Source organism: Papio anubis, chromosome 10 (genome assembly GCF_008728515.1).
Source record: "Papio anubis isolate 15944 chromosome 10, Panubis1.0, whole genome shotgun sequence".
Classification (NCBI taxonomy): Eukaryota; Metazoa; Chordata; class Mammalia; order Primates; family Cercopithecidae; genus Papio; species Papio anubis.
In genome coordinates this window covers 97,134,128-97,151,973 of record NC_044985.1, presented here as the reverse complement: position 1 = coordinate 97,151,973, position 17,846 = coordinate 97,134,128, and the positions used below count along the sequence as shown (strand labels likewise).

The 17,846-nt window shown below is 35.6% G+C and overlaps 1 protein-coding gene across 8 annotated transcripts in view; it reads right to left on the bottom strand.

The window, feature by feature from the left end:
- SPAG16 (sperm associated antigen 16) overlaps positions 1 to 17,846 on the bottom strand; it is a 1,155,561-nt gene that overhangs the window by 1,062,559 nt on the left and 75,156 nt on the right. For all 8 annotated transcript variants that reach the window (XM_021924411.2, XM_017946898.3, XM_017946897.3 and 5 more), the window contains one exon: positions 7,690 to 7,759. In XM_021924411.2, coding sequence (XP_021780103.1) covers positions 7,690 to 7,759 — 70 coding nt within the window. The remainder of the gene's footprint in view (positions 1 to 7,689; positions 7,760 to 17,846) is intronic.

Here is a 17,846-nt window from a genome sequence, read left to right as displayed (position 1 = left end):
TATATCCAAATTCCTGTTATCACTAGGCTTTGTGTGTTTATAAAGAGAGTTAAAGATGGTAAAGAACAGAATGATAAGAAATGACAAAACTTCCCACATGAAACTAGATAATACATATTTTTATTATAAAAAAGAGAATATTGTATTAATAAAATATTATTGTCTACGCTTCCCTATGTTAAGGACAAAAAGGAAAAACACAGGGTAATATTCAAAATAGTTGTAACATTAGTCTCCTACTTCTCATGGACATAATAAGCAGTCTTAATGGAATCATTTGAGAGTGGGGAATTGACAGAAAAAGTTCTCACATTTTTCTACATATAATACATATACATATATAAGTACACATATTTCCACTTGTATTTCTAAACAGTAAGTTGATTGCAAAAAACTAAGAAGGTTATAATCACTAACACAAATAAACAACTAAATGTTACAAATTATAACACTAGATTTATAACAGAGAAAAGATGATGAACAAAGAAATATCTGGATGATTTCAATGTCAAGTCTCTCTTAAGAAATCCTGAGATTATAAAGGCAAGGAAGAAAATGGCTGGCATTTATTTTATTTTATTTTCTGACTAATTTTTTCTATTCAATACCAGTTCTAGACAAAGGAGAAAATCCTCAAAATAACTCCCACGATAACGTTAAAGAATGTTCCATAACCCCATGTTACATGAAAGTACTTGAGAGACCTGGGTATCCAAACTGCCTGTCCTCCCCGAAGGTGCTATAAGCTAGAGTCCCACAGCATCTAGGATGCTGAAGTCTAGAGGAAAGGCAACAATTACAGCTTGCTGAGATTAAGGGAAAATATTTACTTCTGATTCTCTTTTATTATATTTTCCCCTTCAAATTCCAGGGGTGTCAACCTGATAATAATTAAAAACAATAACTAACATTCAAGCCTCATTGATGTTTTACCACATAATGTGCACTATTCTAAACAACTTACATATACAATTTTATGCAATTATGTAAACAATCTTGTGAAGGTCACACTACCTTTTGTTCCCATTGTATATGAGAAGGGGTATGCATATAGTAATATCAGAGGAAAGAAAAGAGAAATCAGTAGGGAGAAAAACTCAAGAATCCAACAGATAATTCCAGCAATATAAGCAGATTTCATGTAGCATGTAAGACACTGCTAAAGGCCACTTCATAAAAGAAATAAAATTAAAAAGCAAGCAAACAAACAAATATGGTAAGAATAACAAAGGTGGAAAATCCGAAAGGGCATGGTTTATGTGTATATGTTGTTGCTCTACAAACAAAACGAAAAATACATACTTAATAAAATTTTAGGAAAGTATTACACATTTAAAAGCAAAACTTAGGAATAAACACTACAGAATGTACAGAGTACTGGCAGAAAAAAATGTTTTTCAATTATTTCTCAATGTAGTGAGAATAAATATGATTTCCACTCTCCAGCAAATAAGTATCACTTTTACTTACACAAAAATTTACAGAACAAATGAAAGGTGCAGACAGTAAAGTCTGTATCACATTCAGTCTTAAGTGCATGTAATTCTCAGATTCTATACAGCACTTCTCAATGTTGAGTAATATCCCAGCAAAGTCTTTGTCTCTATCATAGCTTCTCATGGCTGTCATCTAATGCTTATTAATGACAAAGGCTATGGAACCAACAGGTACTGTGTAGTCTTCCAAATTTTACTTAGGTAAAGTCAACATTTTAAGGCATCCATACTTTCTTGAGATAAAACAAACAGCAAATAAACAAACACACTTTCATTTATAGAAATTCTATTTATTGTACTTTCCATTGCTAAATTTTACCCATTCAATTGTTCTTTCACGTGTGTACACATTCAATCAATGTTAACATGTTCAGGCTCTTGGATAAATATCAGAGAGACATAAATACCATAATTAAATATTTAAAGAGCACTTACCTTGTGCCACTCCCTAACTTCCTTATAGAGCAAATAAAACTGAAAAGAGAATTTTTTAACTGAAAAAGGTTTTGAAGACATTTTCTATAATTTACCCCAGAGAAATAGAAAATGTCTAAGAGATTGCAACACACGTAAACTAAAATGAGGAGATTGGTTAGATCTATATAATTAGAATTCAGAAAAAGATAATAGAGGTAAATGAGAAGATGCTATATTTGAAAAAAGTCTCTATTAATTAGACCATATAGACTATATAATTACATGAATTTGGCATCTCATAATGCAATTCTGAGCAGCAACAAAACATGAACTTAAAAAGCAGCAATTAATTAAACTATAAGAAATAATCAGTACTTGTTCTACTGTTAATTTTGAAGTACTAACTTAAGAGCTACTTTGCTTTACTATATATGACATTTATTTCCTCTTCAAAGCTCTGAAGTCAGCTTTCACAATTTTTCACTTCACCAAGCATTTCCAATTTCTAGAAGGTCATCCTGAATTAATAATTTCCTATACATTATAAGATATGCTAAACTGCAATTATATGTATCATTATGATCTGCTTTAAAAATAGGCATTATTGCACTGAAATTGCAACCTTATAGCAAACAAAATAACTAATACAAGGATGACAATCAAAACCAGTAGATTTCATAAGCTTTTTGAAATTAATTTGCAAAAAAAGTTTTATCTCATAATATGTAGTACTAAAAAGTGCTTTCTGTATAGTGTCATGTAAATATTCGATACATATGACCCTTAATAAAAATAAAAACATCATCCGTAATTTTCAGTTTAAATATTTACTCAATAATAATTATTTCATAGTTTCTCCCAGAAATTTTTCTACTTTTGACCTACCAGACAGAATAAATGTAAAATTGAAAACTCTTTTCAGGTGAGATTAGGTAATAAAGTATTAATATTATCTTTGTATGGCAGCAATTATGTGGTGATTATTTAAAATATATGTTATCATTGTCTGCATTTTCTATAATAAACATCACTTTGGTAGTCAAAAAAGTATGTTTAAAATACTTTGCTAACTTTGCTCCAAATCATTCCAATTTGTGTCTTATTCCCTAAATTTAGATTAAATAATAATTAATGTGTCTTGATCCCAAAGTTTAGAGTAAATGACAATTTGTTGTTTTCTAACTTCAAAGTAAATAATGTTTAATTTGAAGAATCTCTATTGACATGCCAACTTCTGCCCAAAATAAATGGATAGATGGATGGATGGGTGGATGAATGGATAAATGAGAGAGAGAGGGAAGTATTTTTAAAACTAAACTTAAATGAGCAAGTAAAGAGGGAGGAAGTAATATGAAAATATGAAGAATGACAGGAATTATGAGGAACAACCACTTAACCAATAGATCGTCTTTTTTTTTTTTTTTTTTTTTTTGAGACGGGGTCTTGCTGTGTTGCCAGGCTGGAGTGCAGTGGTATGATCTCGGCTCACTGCAACCTCCAACTCCCTGGTTCAAGGGATTCTCTTGCCTCAGCCCCCCGAGTAGCTGGGATTACAGGCACGCACCATCACATCTAGCTAATTTTTGTATTTTCAGTAGAGACAGGGTTTTACCATGTTGGCCGGGATGGTCTTGATCTCCTGACCTCATGATCTGCCTGCCTCAGCCTCCCAAAGAGCTGGGATTACAGGCGTGAGCCACCACGTCCACCTCGTCTTTTCAAATTACAGTCCCTGACTAAGTAGGATACCAAGTTTTAGCAACTGGAGACATGACAGAGTCTAAGGGCCCACAGACAAATGCTGAGATCAGAAGCTTAGGGAAAAGTGCTTCAAGTTCCATATCTAAAACTAGAGTTCATGTTTACAAAGAGCATAAAATTATTCAGTACAGGATTTAAATAATTACTTTTGATCAGATAGTTGGGATATATAACTAAAAGAAACTATTTCCCCATGTTGGGTCAGAATTTCTTTTGACTAAAAGCCATTTGAAAATATCACAGATCAAAATAACAATTACAAGTTTAATCTCCAAAGTACCTTGAAAATATCACTCAAGAAAAACATGCAATATGTTCTTGTATGAATTAGACTAAACACCAGGAGATAATTTCATAAATGAGTTATCTGTCAAGCATCAGTTTATTTTAATTGATATGTCAAGCATAAACATATAAAATTTAAACCATTAGAGTAGAATGAATCATTAGAGATTAATTGGTGCAAACATCAACCCAATTCATGAAGTCCCTCAACCTTTAAACTGTTTTACATATATTCTTTTTCAGAATATTCAGTCATTTTTGGAGTTACAGTTCATGAAATTATGATAATTTCAAACCATCCTTTAATATTTATATCTGATTATATTCTTCCTAAGTTATCTTAATATTAAAACAATTTTTGATGTTGACAAAAATGTACATTCTTTGTAAAAGACAATAAAGAAAAAGGGTAGGAAGTAGTCACATAACATAGAGAAAATTATGTTAAAATCCTGATATGTACCCTCTAATATTTTTTCTTTGCATATATTCAACAGGCATATACTTGTACCATATAAATGTTTTTACTTCTTAACATTGTAACATAAGTGTTTCTTATGCATGATTTTTAGAGACTTTTTATTATTGTATGATCAACTATAAACACTCACTGGTGGTTAAAAAGTGAGATTGCTTGTATTGTTGTGTTACTCTTATGACTGCAATAAACATCCTTGTGCATAGTCCCTTAGGAATCACTGTGCATAACTGATACTACTGTAACATAAAATATTAGAAAAGTAGGAAGGGAGAAGAGATGAATAGGCAAAGCACAAAAGGTTTTTAGGGCAGTGATACTACTCTGTATGACACTATAATGTTGGATACATGTCATAAATGTGTTGAATTCCATAGAATGTACAACACCAAAAGTGAACCCTAATGTAAACTATGGACTTCGGGTGATAATAATGCCATGGACACTCATCAGTTTTAACAACTGTATCAATCTGGTAGGGGATGCTGATAATAGGGGACGCTATGTCTGGGAGCAGGTGGTATACATGTGGGGGCAGGTGGTATATAGAAAATCACTGTACCTGCCGCTCGATTTTGCTATAAACCTAAAACTGCTCTAAAAAATAAAGTTTATCCTTTTTAAAAAATGAAGCCAGCTCACAAGAGAGAAGCAGCGACCAGGTCCTAGGGACATAATCCTTCGGGATCTAGTCATGTCTGAGAACACTGCCTGTGCCTTCTAGCCATCTGAGCCAAAAAAAAAAAAAAAAGTCCTCTTTGTCCAAAAATAAACACAGGTATACTTAAATTTATGCATTTTATTGTATGTAAATTACGTACTCTAATTGTACAGTTAGGTGTGTTTTGACAAATATAAATAGGCATGTAACTACTACCAAAATTAAGATATAAAACATTTCCACACACCTCGATTTATTTTCCTTCTATTTTATATACCTTATAAACATTACCTTATGACACTATAATTTTTATTTTAATCAGTCACTTTTCTTCTGAGGATATTGGAAAAGGAAAACATATTTCTTATTTTAACCAGAATTTAACATTTTTAATTCTCTGTATTCAATTGTGGTACATCTTAATTTCCTTCTGGCAAATTTTCTTTTTGATACAAAGAAAGTTCTTTAGTATTTCCTGTTGTACAGAAAGGCTTGCAACAAAATCTCTCAGTTTTCCTTTATCTTAAAATGCCTACATTTTATCTAAATTTTAAAGGATATTTTTATTGGATATACAATTTTGAATTAAAATTTTTTCCACACTTTAAAAATACCATTTTATTGTTTCTAGCCTCCAGTATTTCCTATGAGAAATCAGCCTGTATTTATATTATTGCTTTCAAGATTTTCTCGCTTCAATTTTCAACAATTTCAACACAGTGTGTTCAGGAATGGTTCTCTTTATGTGTATTATTAGCTCTCTTCTTAGGTGTTTAAGTTTATACTTTACATGAATTTGGGGAAATTTGGGGCCATTAAATATTTTTATGCTTCATTTTCATTCTTCCCTTGAGACTTTAATTTTATATATCTTAAATAGGCAAGTTTTCCTTTAATCTGTTATCTTTCTTCTTTAGACTAGATGCCTTAATTGATCTCTCTTGAAATTTACTGACACTTCTGTCATCTCTAATTTGTTGTGAAATACATTCAACAAAATTTTCGATTGGGTGCAGTGGCTCATGCCTGAAATCCCAGCATGTTGGGAGGCTGAGGCGGGTGGATCACTTGAGGTCAGGAGTTCAAGACTAGCCTGGCCAATATGATGAAACCCCATCTCTACTAAAAATACAAAAATTAGCCAGTCATGATGGCACATGCCTGTAGTCCCAGCAACTGGAGAGGCTGAGGCACCAGAAGCACTTGAACCTGGGAGGTAGAGGCTACAGTGACCTGAGATCACGCCACTGTACTCCAGCCTGGGTGACAGAGCAAGACTCCGTCTCAAAAAAAAAAAAAAAAAAAAATTCATTTTAGTTACTCTATTTTTCAGTTATAGAACTTCAATTTGGTTTGGTATGTATGCTTGTTTTGATTTCTCAGCTGAAATTCCCCATCTGTTCACTTCTTAATATTTTCCCTTAAGTCCTTGAATATAATCAAAATATCTGCTTTAGTACTTTCTATCTGCTAAATGCAACAATTTAGCTACTTTAGGGTAGGTTTCCATGTATTGCTTGATGTCTTGATTATGGGTCACATTTTCCTGTTCCTATTCATATCTAGAAATGTTTAATTATGTACTAGGAAGTATGGGTAAAAGATTGTAAAGACTCTAGATGACTGTCTTCCTCAAAAGGATGTCATTTTTTGCTCTAGAAGGCAGTTCCATTTTTGGCTGATGACCCTAAAATCCTTGGCTTAATTTTATGCTTCGTAAGGGTAGATCCATGGAAAGCCCTAAATGTTTCTCAAGGCCCTATAACTTGGCAAGACTCAAACTCCAAATTCTGTGTCCTCTCTAAGAATGCTGTGTAAGTTTTGTTCCTGGTTTATAAGGTGGATATGGGATGCTGAATGTTAATGTGTTGTTAACAAAGTGTGAAAGAGGTCTTTCCACCCAGGCATGGCCAGATGTGCAATGTCTCCCATCACTGCTTAACTTCTAGAATCTCTGGCCTCCTGTTGGTCCTATATAATTGTATCTCTCTTGTATTGCAGCCTCAGTTAAGGACTCATAGTAAACTCCCTCACAAACTGAGCCACTCCTCATTGCAGCTCTCTTCTCTGATATCCTTCCCCACAGATTCTAGTGGCTTCAAAAGCTGTGAACTAGGGTCTCTGATATTTCCAATTATCATGATTGCCATGCTCTTATTGGCATCCATCTCCACGAAGCTCAGTTTGGAACCTTCCACAGACCCAAAGCCATGGTGATGGCAGAGCTCACTTTATAAATTTTTCCTTCTGCCAAGTGCCTTCTGTTACTTGACCTGTCTGTTTTCTATTGCCTAAAAGGAGTTGTCCGATCTTACAGCTTAGCTTTAGAGTTACTTATACAGAGAAGGCTAGTCTGGTACCAGGTATAATGACCAGAAACAGAAGTCCTTCCATTATAGTTGACTTGTTTTTCTCTATAATTAATCCATACAGTATATCTATATTTCTTCTTAATCTTTTTATTAAAATTTTAATTTGTGAAATAGCCACCACTTATTCACTTTTAAATATCTCTAGAATATTAATCACTGGTAAGGTTGAGAAATCACCAAACTATATTAAATTAGAGCTTCATCACATTTTACATTTACCTTTCATTTCAGGAGCATGGTAACTATGTCCTATTTCCACATTCTTCAATATTTCTTGAAGTCCAGAAATCTAAAAAATAAAATTCAAAGAAATTAAGTTATACACTAAATGACTTTTAAAAACGTTACATAAAACACAGTATTTAAATATCCATTGTAAAATATAAAAAATATTAATCTCTTTTAAATTTATACTTTTTTAATAAAACAAATTTTAACAGAAGAAAAACATATTTTTAAGTTGAAATATAATTCCACCAGCTAATTATTAATTATTTATTTTAGGTAAGCATCTGAAACATTTATTTCACAGCATAGTTTCCTGAATTAAGAATACTCATTGTACACTTTAATAATTATTCAATTCTTTATTTTGAGAGCGGTTTTTCCTCTGTTCAAATTGTTTCACAATAACTATCACCTTTATATTTATAAAATATAAGGGAATTATCGCTTGTAAAGTAAAATATGAAGAAGTTGTTTTTTATTCCCCAAACTCTGAGCTCATTTTCCACCCACATATATTCTCTATTTTATTAAATATGTCTTATAATTAAGAACATTTGTTAGCTTGGTGTCATGATTTACCTGTATTCCTGAAAAACAGACTTAAATTTCAAATTTGACCTTAAAAAGCTATTTCATCTTGCATTATATATGATTATACCAATACAAAATACCATCTGTTCAATTACATACAGATATATACTTTTTTCTACTATCACTGGATAGTAATATTTCTTTATTAATAGAAAATAACAATTTATTAATTATAATCTATAGATGAGTGCTCATGAAATGCCTAGGTTAAAAAAAGTAAAATATTACTATCTATTCCTAGAAGCCAAAAGAATTATAAATTTCAAAAATACACTTTTTATTTAGAATAGCATAAGATTAACAGAAGAGTTGCTAATGTAGTACTGAGAATTCCTGTTTTGTCCCATGCCCCTTTTCCCCCATTAACATCATACATTGTAATGATACATTTTTTACAAATAATGAACCAATATTGATACATTATTATGAACTACAGGCCATAGTTTTAGTTTTATTAATTTTTACATAATATCCTTTTTATGTTTCAAAATCACATCCGGAATACCACCTTACAACTAGTTTTTAGGTCTCCTTAGCCTCCTCTGGACTGAGACAGTTTCTCAGTCTGATATAGTTTGGATATCTGTCCTCTCCAAATCTCTTGTTGAAATGTGATCCCCAATGTTGGAGGTGGGGCCTAGGGGAAAGTGTTTGGGTCATGGGGGCAGATCTCTCATGATTGGCCTATGACCCTTCCCACTGTTCATGGGAAATCTGGTTGTTTCAAAGAGTCTGGGACCTCCCTCCTCTCTCGCCATGTGACATACTTGCTCCCCATTCACCTTTCACTGTGAGTAAAAGCTTCCTGAAGCCCTCACCAGAAGCAGATGCTGGTGCTATACTTCTTGTACAGCCTGCAGAACCATGTGCCAAATAAACCTCTTTTCCTTATAAATTACCCAGTCTCAGGTATTCCTTTATACCAATACAAAATGGACTAATACACAGATTTTCCCTGATTTTAATGTCCTTGACAATTTTGGGGAACATTAGTCTGACAGTATTTTACAGAATAGCCCTAGATTTGAGGTTGCTTGATATATTTCCCACAGTTAGACTAAAGTAATGTATTTGCAAGAGGAAGACCACAGGGGAGTGCCATTATTATTAGCATATTACATCATAGATACATGCTACCAACATTACTTAAAACTGATGATGTTAACCTTGGTCCTTTGATCACACGATGAGAAGTCTGTCAGGTTTCCCCACTGTAAAGTTACTTTCTTCCCTATTTCCATTGCATTTCTGGTTGCAAGTCATTACTTACTAAGTGCAGCCAACACTTAACAGCTGAGTTGTTAAGCTCTACCTACTTGAGGGAAGGATTATCAACATGTATTACTTGGGATTCTTCTGCAGAGATTTGTTTACTCTCTCACATGTTTTTACTAATCATTTATTTATACCATTAAGGAATCAAAGATATTTATTTTATATTTTGAGTTATAATCCAACACTACATTATTTTGTTGCTCAAATTGTTTCAGAAGGTTTGATCACTGGAAGCTCCTTCAGGTTGGATTCCTATAATGACAAACCTGACTCTATTGTTTGATGTTTGAGTGTCAACAGCCTTTAAGCTTTACCTCCTCACTCTTCCCTTGTGCCCAACATCTGGGCAACTGGATAAGAATGCCTGGGTATTCCCTTGTGTGGTACTGATGGGACATTCAAATAAGTCAAGCCTCACCTCACATATAAGAAATCTTACCCTGGCCCTAATCCCCAACTGCAATAAAAACCCCCAAGCCAGTCTCCCTTCCTTGCTCTCTCAAGCCATTTCAGAAATGTTTGGGAGGTAATGTGCAGCTCCCCTTAGCAAATTCAATTACACAAGTAGTGAATTTATTCACAGCCTCTGTGTGTGTGTGTGTGTGTGTGTGTGTGTGTGTGTGTGTGTGTGTGGTGTTATCAATCTGAATACCCAAATCAAATTTGGTTGGGGATCCGCTGACCTCTGCAGGTGCCCACTACAGTTCCTTTGTCATAACTTGACATATCCCATTATTATGTTGTTGTTGTTTTTCTTTTCTGTTCTACTTTTTGAGAATTTCCTTCCTTTCTAGCACAAGAGAATGTTTCAAGTGCTCCACGCCCATCTAGTATTTTCTCTGCCCAGCTCTAGAATCAGACACTTCTCCAAAGTACCCTGGTTTCCATTCCTTTTATTAAAGAGTGATATTAGAAATCAAGATCTTAACACTGGATATGCTCATTGCTGGTGGAGTGTCACAACTTCTAGACCCTCCAAGCAGACAGACCTAAAATATATATATATTTAGATTTAGTTTTTAGTGTGTATACACACACATACACACACACATATTCAGACTTAGAATCCCATGATCCAAAAAAGATAAAAGATAATTTAGTATACATATATACTTACAAATCAATTCTATTTCACCATTTTTGGGGGTCATGGAGTTCTAATTCAAAATTTTGAACACTATTTTCAATAATTTCATAAAACTAAAAACAAAGTTACAGGTTTTTCATTACATTTTAAATAAATGTTGATTCACTGTCTATTATCTACTAAAGAAATTTGAAAACATGTATTTCCTGTTGGATTTTCGTCATCTCACAGTGTATTTTCACTCTTTCATATACAAACTAGCTAATATTCAAAAATTTTAAATTATTATACAATCCTTCTTTATTCAAGGTATAGGTTTAAGGAGAAACACAGTAAATGCTCATTAAGATAAGGTTTTTAAGGAAGTAACAATCAGGAATCCAGGTAGAAAACATAAGATGCTTCTTACTGCTCTTAACTCACATCCTAAAGTTTGGTTGGAAATGAATTCTCAAAGCATAACTGCATCAAACGTTGAAATAAAGAAATATTCAAAAGATAAGCACAAAAGTAATATATCTTCTAAAGATTATAAACATTTCACATATTTTAAGATATTTTCTCTGTACACATATTTTGAATAAATTCATTCTATAGCTTCATGACACACTACTAATATGTTCAATTTAAAAGGCTAATCTGTGCCTGTACACCCAGGGTATAGCTGATTAGTATGCTACAACAGAAGGAAAGGATTGGTTGGCCATAAATCATTCTTTATATGAAGGGTACACAAACAGTTTCCATTCATTAAGTGGTAACCTTGGCTTGTTCCACAAGGACACACCTGGAGAGCTGACAGGACTAGGACTATATTCTGTGCCCTAATTTGCAGAGTAGGTTAATTAAGCCTTGGTTTAGACTTGTATAAGGGATATTTGACAGTCACTTTGGCCACGTAGCAATTTGGGTTTAGAGAATTATGAGTCTTCCACCTTTTGCAATAGATATCAAATATTTACACAGCCTTTCCTATAACTAGGACTTGCACTGGCTCCATGAATCCTGTGTACCCATTTTGGATTCTGAACAAAATCTAGTGATATAAGGAACAATGTAGAGTTTGGAATTTATCCTGAGAATGGTGGCTGCCACATCCAGTTTCCATTGACAAGCATAACAAAATTCAGAAAGAGTATCAAGCATTCAGTATTAGCATTGTCCATGGTAAAACCTGCACTGACAGCCCAGTGGCGGCAATAGGAGATTTAAATCTCCTATTTAAATTTGACTTTCTCAAATTGTAGTGAACCTACCACCTTGAACAGCAGATTTGGGGAGAAAAGCTATCTATAAATCCTAACTGCTCCATTTTATTTCCTTTTTTCAACGTTATGTTAAGAGTAGAACTAACTGTCCCATATTAGATATCAAGAAATTTGCTCTTTAGAATTTTCCAACTAAGGTTGCTTCCAAGATGGCTGAATAGGAACAGCTCCAGTCTGCAGCTCCCAGTGTGATCAACAAAGAAGACAGATTTCTGCATTTCCAACTGAGGTGCTGGTTCATCTCACTTGGGAGTGGTTGGACAGTGGGCGCACCCCACGGAGGGCATGCTGAAGCAGGGCAGGGTGTTGCCTCACCCAGGAAGTGCAAGGGGTTGGGGGATTTCCCTTTCCTAGCCAAGGGAAGCCATTACAGACTATACCTGGAAAAACGAGACACTTCCGCCCAAATACTGCACTTTTCCCATGGTCTTAGCAACAGGCAGACCAGCAGATTTTCTCCCGTGCCTGGCTCTGTGGGTCCAATGCCCACAGAGCTTTGCTCGCTGCTAGCATAGTAGTCTGAGATTTACCTGCGAGGCTGCAGTTTAGCGAGAGGAGGGGAGTCCACCATTGCTGAGGCTTCAGTAGGTAAGCAAAGCAGCTGGGAAGCTCAAACTGGTCAGAGTCCACCACAGCTCAGCAAGACCTACTGCCTCTATAGACTCCACCTCTGGGGGCAGGGCGTAGCTGAACAAAAGGCAGCAGAAACTTCTGCAGACTTAAACCCCCATGTCTGACAGCTCTGAAGAGAGCAGTGGTTCTCCCAGCATGGTGTTCGAGCTCTGAGAATGAACAGACTGCCTCCTCAAGTGGGTCCCTGATCCCCGTGTAGTCTGACTGGGAGACACCTCCCAGTAGGGGTCAACTGACACCTCATATAGGCAAGTGCCCCTCTGGGACAAAGCTCCTCAAAGAAGGAGCAGGCATCAATATTTGCTATTCTGCAATATTTGCCATTCTGCAGCCTCTGCTGATGATACTGAGACAAACAGGGTCTGGAGTGGACCTCCAGCAAACCCCAACAGACCTGCAGCAAAGGGTCCTGACTGTTAAAAGGAAAACTAACAAACAGAAATAGAATCAACTTCAAAAAAAAGGACACCCACAAAAAAACCCCAACTGTAGGTCACTAACATCAAAGACCAAAGGTAGATAAAACCACAAAGATGGGGAGAAACCAAAGCAGAAAAGCTGAAAATTCTAAAAACCCAAGTGCCTCTTCTCCTCCAAAGGATCACAGCTCCTCACCAGCAATGAAACAAAACTGGATGGAGAAAGACTTTGATGAGTTGACAGAAGTAGGTTTCAGAAGGTCAGTAATAACAAACTTCTCCGAGCTAAAGGAGCATGGTCTAACCCATCACAAGGAAGCTAAAAACCTTGAGAAAAGGTTAGACCAATGGCTAACTAGAATAAACAATATAGAGAAGACCTTAAATGACCTGATGAAGCTGAAAACCACAGCACAAAAACTTTGTGATGCATGCACAAGCTTCAGTAGCCAACTCAATCAAGTGGAAGGAAGGATATCAGTGATTGAAGATCAATTTAATGAAATAAAGTGAGAATACAACATTACAGAAAAAAGAGTAAAAAGAAATGAACAAAGCTGCCAAGAAATATGGGACTATGTGAAAAGATCAAATCTACATTTGATTGGTGTACCTGAAAGTGACAGGGAGAATGGAAACAAGTTAGAAAACACTCTTCAGGATATTATCCAGGAGAACTTCTCCAACCTGGAGAGGCAGGCCAGCATTCAAATTCAGGAAATACAGAGAACAACACAAAGGTACTCCTCCAGAAGAGCAACTCCAAGACACATAATCGTCAGATTCTCCAAGGTTGAAATGAAGGAAAAATGTTAAGGGCAGCCAGAGAGAAAGGTCAGGTTACATACAAAGGGAAGCTCCTCAGACTAACAGCAGATCTCTCTGCAGAAATTCTACAAACCAGAAGAGAGTGGGGGCCAATATTCAACATTCTTAAAGGAAAGACTTTTCAACCCAGAATTTCATATCCAGCCAAACTAAGCTTCATAAGTGAAGGAGAAATAAAATCCTTTACAGACAAGCATATGCTGAGAGGTTTTGTTACCACCAGGCCTGCCTTACAAGAGCTCCTGAAGGAAGCACTAAACATGGAAAGGAACAACCGGTACCAGTCACTGCAAAAACATGTCAAATTGTAAAGACCATCGATGCTATGAAGAAACCGCATAAATTAATGGGCAAAATAACCAACGAACATCATAATGACAGGATCAAATTCACACATAACAATATTAACCTTAAATGCAAATGGGCTAAATGCCCTAATTAAAAGACACAGACTGGCAAATTGGATAAAGAGTCAAGACCCATCAGTGTGCTGTATTCAGGAGACCCATCTCATGTGCAGAGACACACATAGGCTCAAAATAAAGGGATGGAGGAAGAGTTACCAAGCAAAGGGAAAGCAAAAAAAGCAGAGGTTGCAATCCTAGTCTCTGATAAAACAACTTTAAAACCAACAAAGATCAAAAGAGACAAAGAAGGCCATTGCATAATGATAAAGGGATCAATTCAACAAGAAGAGTCAACTATCCTAAATATGCACCCAATACAAGTGCACCCAGATTCATAAAGGAAGTCCTTAGAGACCTATAAAGAGACTTAGACTCCCACACAATAATAATGGGAGATTTAACATCCTACTGTCAATATTAGACAGATCAATGAGACAGAAGGTTAACAAGGATATCCAGGACTTGAACTCAGCTCTTCACGAAGCAGACTTAATAGACATCTACAGAACTCTGTACCCCAAATCAACAGAATATGCATTCTGCCCAGCACCACATCGAACTTATTCTAAAATTGAGCATATAATCGGAAGTAAAGCACTCCTCAGGAAATGTAAAAGAACAGAAATCACAACAAACTGTCTCTCAGACCACAGACCACAGTGCAAACAAAATAGAACTCAGGACTAAGAAATTCACTCAAAACCACACAACTACATGGAAACTGAATAACCTGCTCCTGAATGACTACTGGGTAAATAACGAAATTAAGGCAGAAATGAAGACGTTATTTGAAATCAATGAGAACAAAGACACAACATACCAGAATCTCGGGGACACATTTAAAGCTGTGTGTAGAGGGAAATTTATAGCACTAAATGCCCACAAGAGAAAGCAGGAAAGATCTAAAATTGACACCCTAACATCACAATTTAAAGAACTAGAGAAGAAAGAGCAAACAAATTCAAAAGCTAGCAGAAGGCAAGAAATAACTAAGATCACAGCAGAACTGAAGGAGATAGAGACACACAAAAAAAAAACCTTCAAAAAATCAAAGAATCCAGGAGCTGGTTTTTTGAAAGATCAGCAAAATTGATAGACTGCTAGCAAGACTAATAAAGAAGAAAAGAGAGAAGAATCACATAGATGCAATAAAAAAATGATAAAGAGGATATCACCACTGATCCCACAGAAATACAAACTATCATCAGAGAATACTATAAACACATCTACACAAATAAACTAGAAAATTTAGAATAAATAGATAAATTCCTGGGCAAATACTCTCTCCCAAGACTAAACCAGGAAGAGGTTGAATCTCTGAATAGACCAATCACAGGCCTGAAATTTAGGCAATAATTAATAGCCTACCAACCAAAAAAAGTCCAGGACCAGACGGATTCACAGCCGAATTCTACCAGAGGTAAAAGAGGAGATGTTACCATTCCTTCTGAAACTATTGCAATCAATAGAAAAAGAGGGAATCCTCCCTAATTCATTGCATGAGGCCAGGATCATCCTGATACCAAAGCCTGGCAGAGACACAACAAAAAAAGAGAATTTTATACCAATATCCCTGATGAACATCGATGTGAAAATCCTCAATAAAATACTGGCAAACCAAATCCAGCAGCACATGAAAAAGCTTATCCACCACGAAGACGTCAGCTTCATCCCTGGGATGCAAGGCATATGCAAATCAATAAACGTAATCCATCATATAAACAGAACCAACAACAAAAACCATATGATTATCTCGACAGATGCCGAAAAGGCCTTTGGCAAAATTCAACAGCCCTTCTTGCTAAAATCTCTCAATAAACTAGGTATTGATGGAACATATCTCAAAATAATAAGACCTATTTATGACAAATCCACAGCCAATATCATACTGAATGGGCAAAAAACTGGAAGCATTACCTTTGAAAACCAGCACAAGACAACGATGCCCTCTCTCACCACTCCTATTCAACATAGTGTTGGAAGTTTTGGCCAGGGCAATCAGGCAAGAGAAAGAAATCAAGGGTATTCGATTAGAAAAAGAGGAAGTCAAATTGTCCCTGCTTGCAGATGACATGATTGTATATTTAGAAAACCCCATCATCTCAGCCCAAAATCTCCTTAAGCTGATAAGCAACTTCAGCAAAGTCTCAAGATACAAAATCAATGTGCAAAAATCACAAGCATTCCTGTACACCAATAATAGACAGAGGGCCATATCATGAGAACTCCCATTCACAATTGGTACAAAGAGAATAAAACACCTAGGAATCCAGCTTACAAAAGATGTGAAGGACATCTTCAAGGAGAACTACAAACCACTGCTCAGTGAAATAAAAGATGAAATAAAAGACACAAACAAATGGAAGAACATTCCATGCTCATGTATAGGAAGAATCAACATCTTGAAAATGGCCATACTGCCCAAGGTAATTTATAGATTCAATGCCATTCCCATTAAGCTACCAACGAGTTTCTTCACAAAATTAGAAAAAACTACTTTAAAGTTCGTATGGAACCAAAAAAGAGCCTGCATAGCCAAGACAATCCTAAGCAAAAAGAACAAAGGTGGAGGCATCAGGCTCCCTGACTTCAAACTATACTACAAGGCTACAGTAACCAAAACAGCAAGGTACTGGTAACAAAACAGATATATAGACCAATGGAACAGAACAGAGGCCTCAGAAATAACACCACACATCTACAATAATCTGATCTTTAACAAACCTGACAAAAGCAAGAAATGGGGAAAGGATTCCGTATTTGATAAATGGTACTGGGAAAACTGGCTAGCCATATGTAGAAAGCTGAAACTGGATCCCTCCCTTACACCTTATACAAAAATTAATTCAAGATGGATTAAAGACATAATTATAAGGCCTAAAACCATAAAACCCAAGAAGAAAACCTAGGCAATACCATTTAGGACATAGGCACGGGCAAAGACTTCGTGACTAAAACACCAAAAGCAATGGCAACAAAAGCCAAAATAGACAAATGGGATTTAATTAAACTAAAGAGCTTCTGCACAGCAAAAGAAACTACCATCAGAGTGAACAGGCAACCTACAGAATGGGAGAAAATTTTTGCAATCTACCCATCTGACAAAGGGCTAATATCCAGAATCTACAAATAACTTCAACAAATTTACAAGAAAAAAACAAACTACCTCATCAAAAGGTGGGTAAAATATATGAACAGACACTTCTCAAAAGAAGGCATAAAGCAGCCAACAGAAACATGAAAAAATGCTCATCATCACTGGTGATCAGAGAAATGGAAATCAAAACTACAATGAGATACCATCTCATGTCAATTAGAATGGTGATCATTAAAAAGTCAGGAAACAACAGATGCTGGAGAGGATGTGGAGAAATAGGAACACGTTTACACTGTTGGAAGTGTAAATTAATTCAACCATTGTGGAAGACAGTGTGGTGATTCCTCAAGGATCTAGAACCAGAAATATCATTTGGCCCAGTGATTCCATTATGGGGTATATACCCAAAGGATTATAAATGATGCTACGATGAAGACACATGCACACGTATGTTTACTGCAGCACTATTTACAACAGCAAAGACTTGGAACCAACCCAAACGTCCATCAATGACAGACTGGATTAAGAAAGTGTGGCACATAT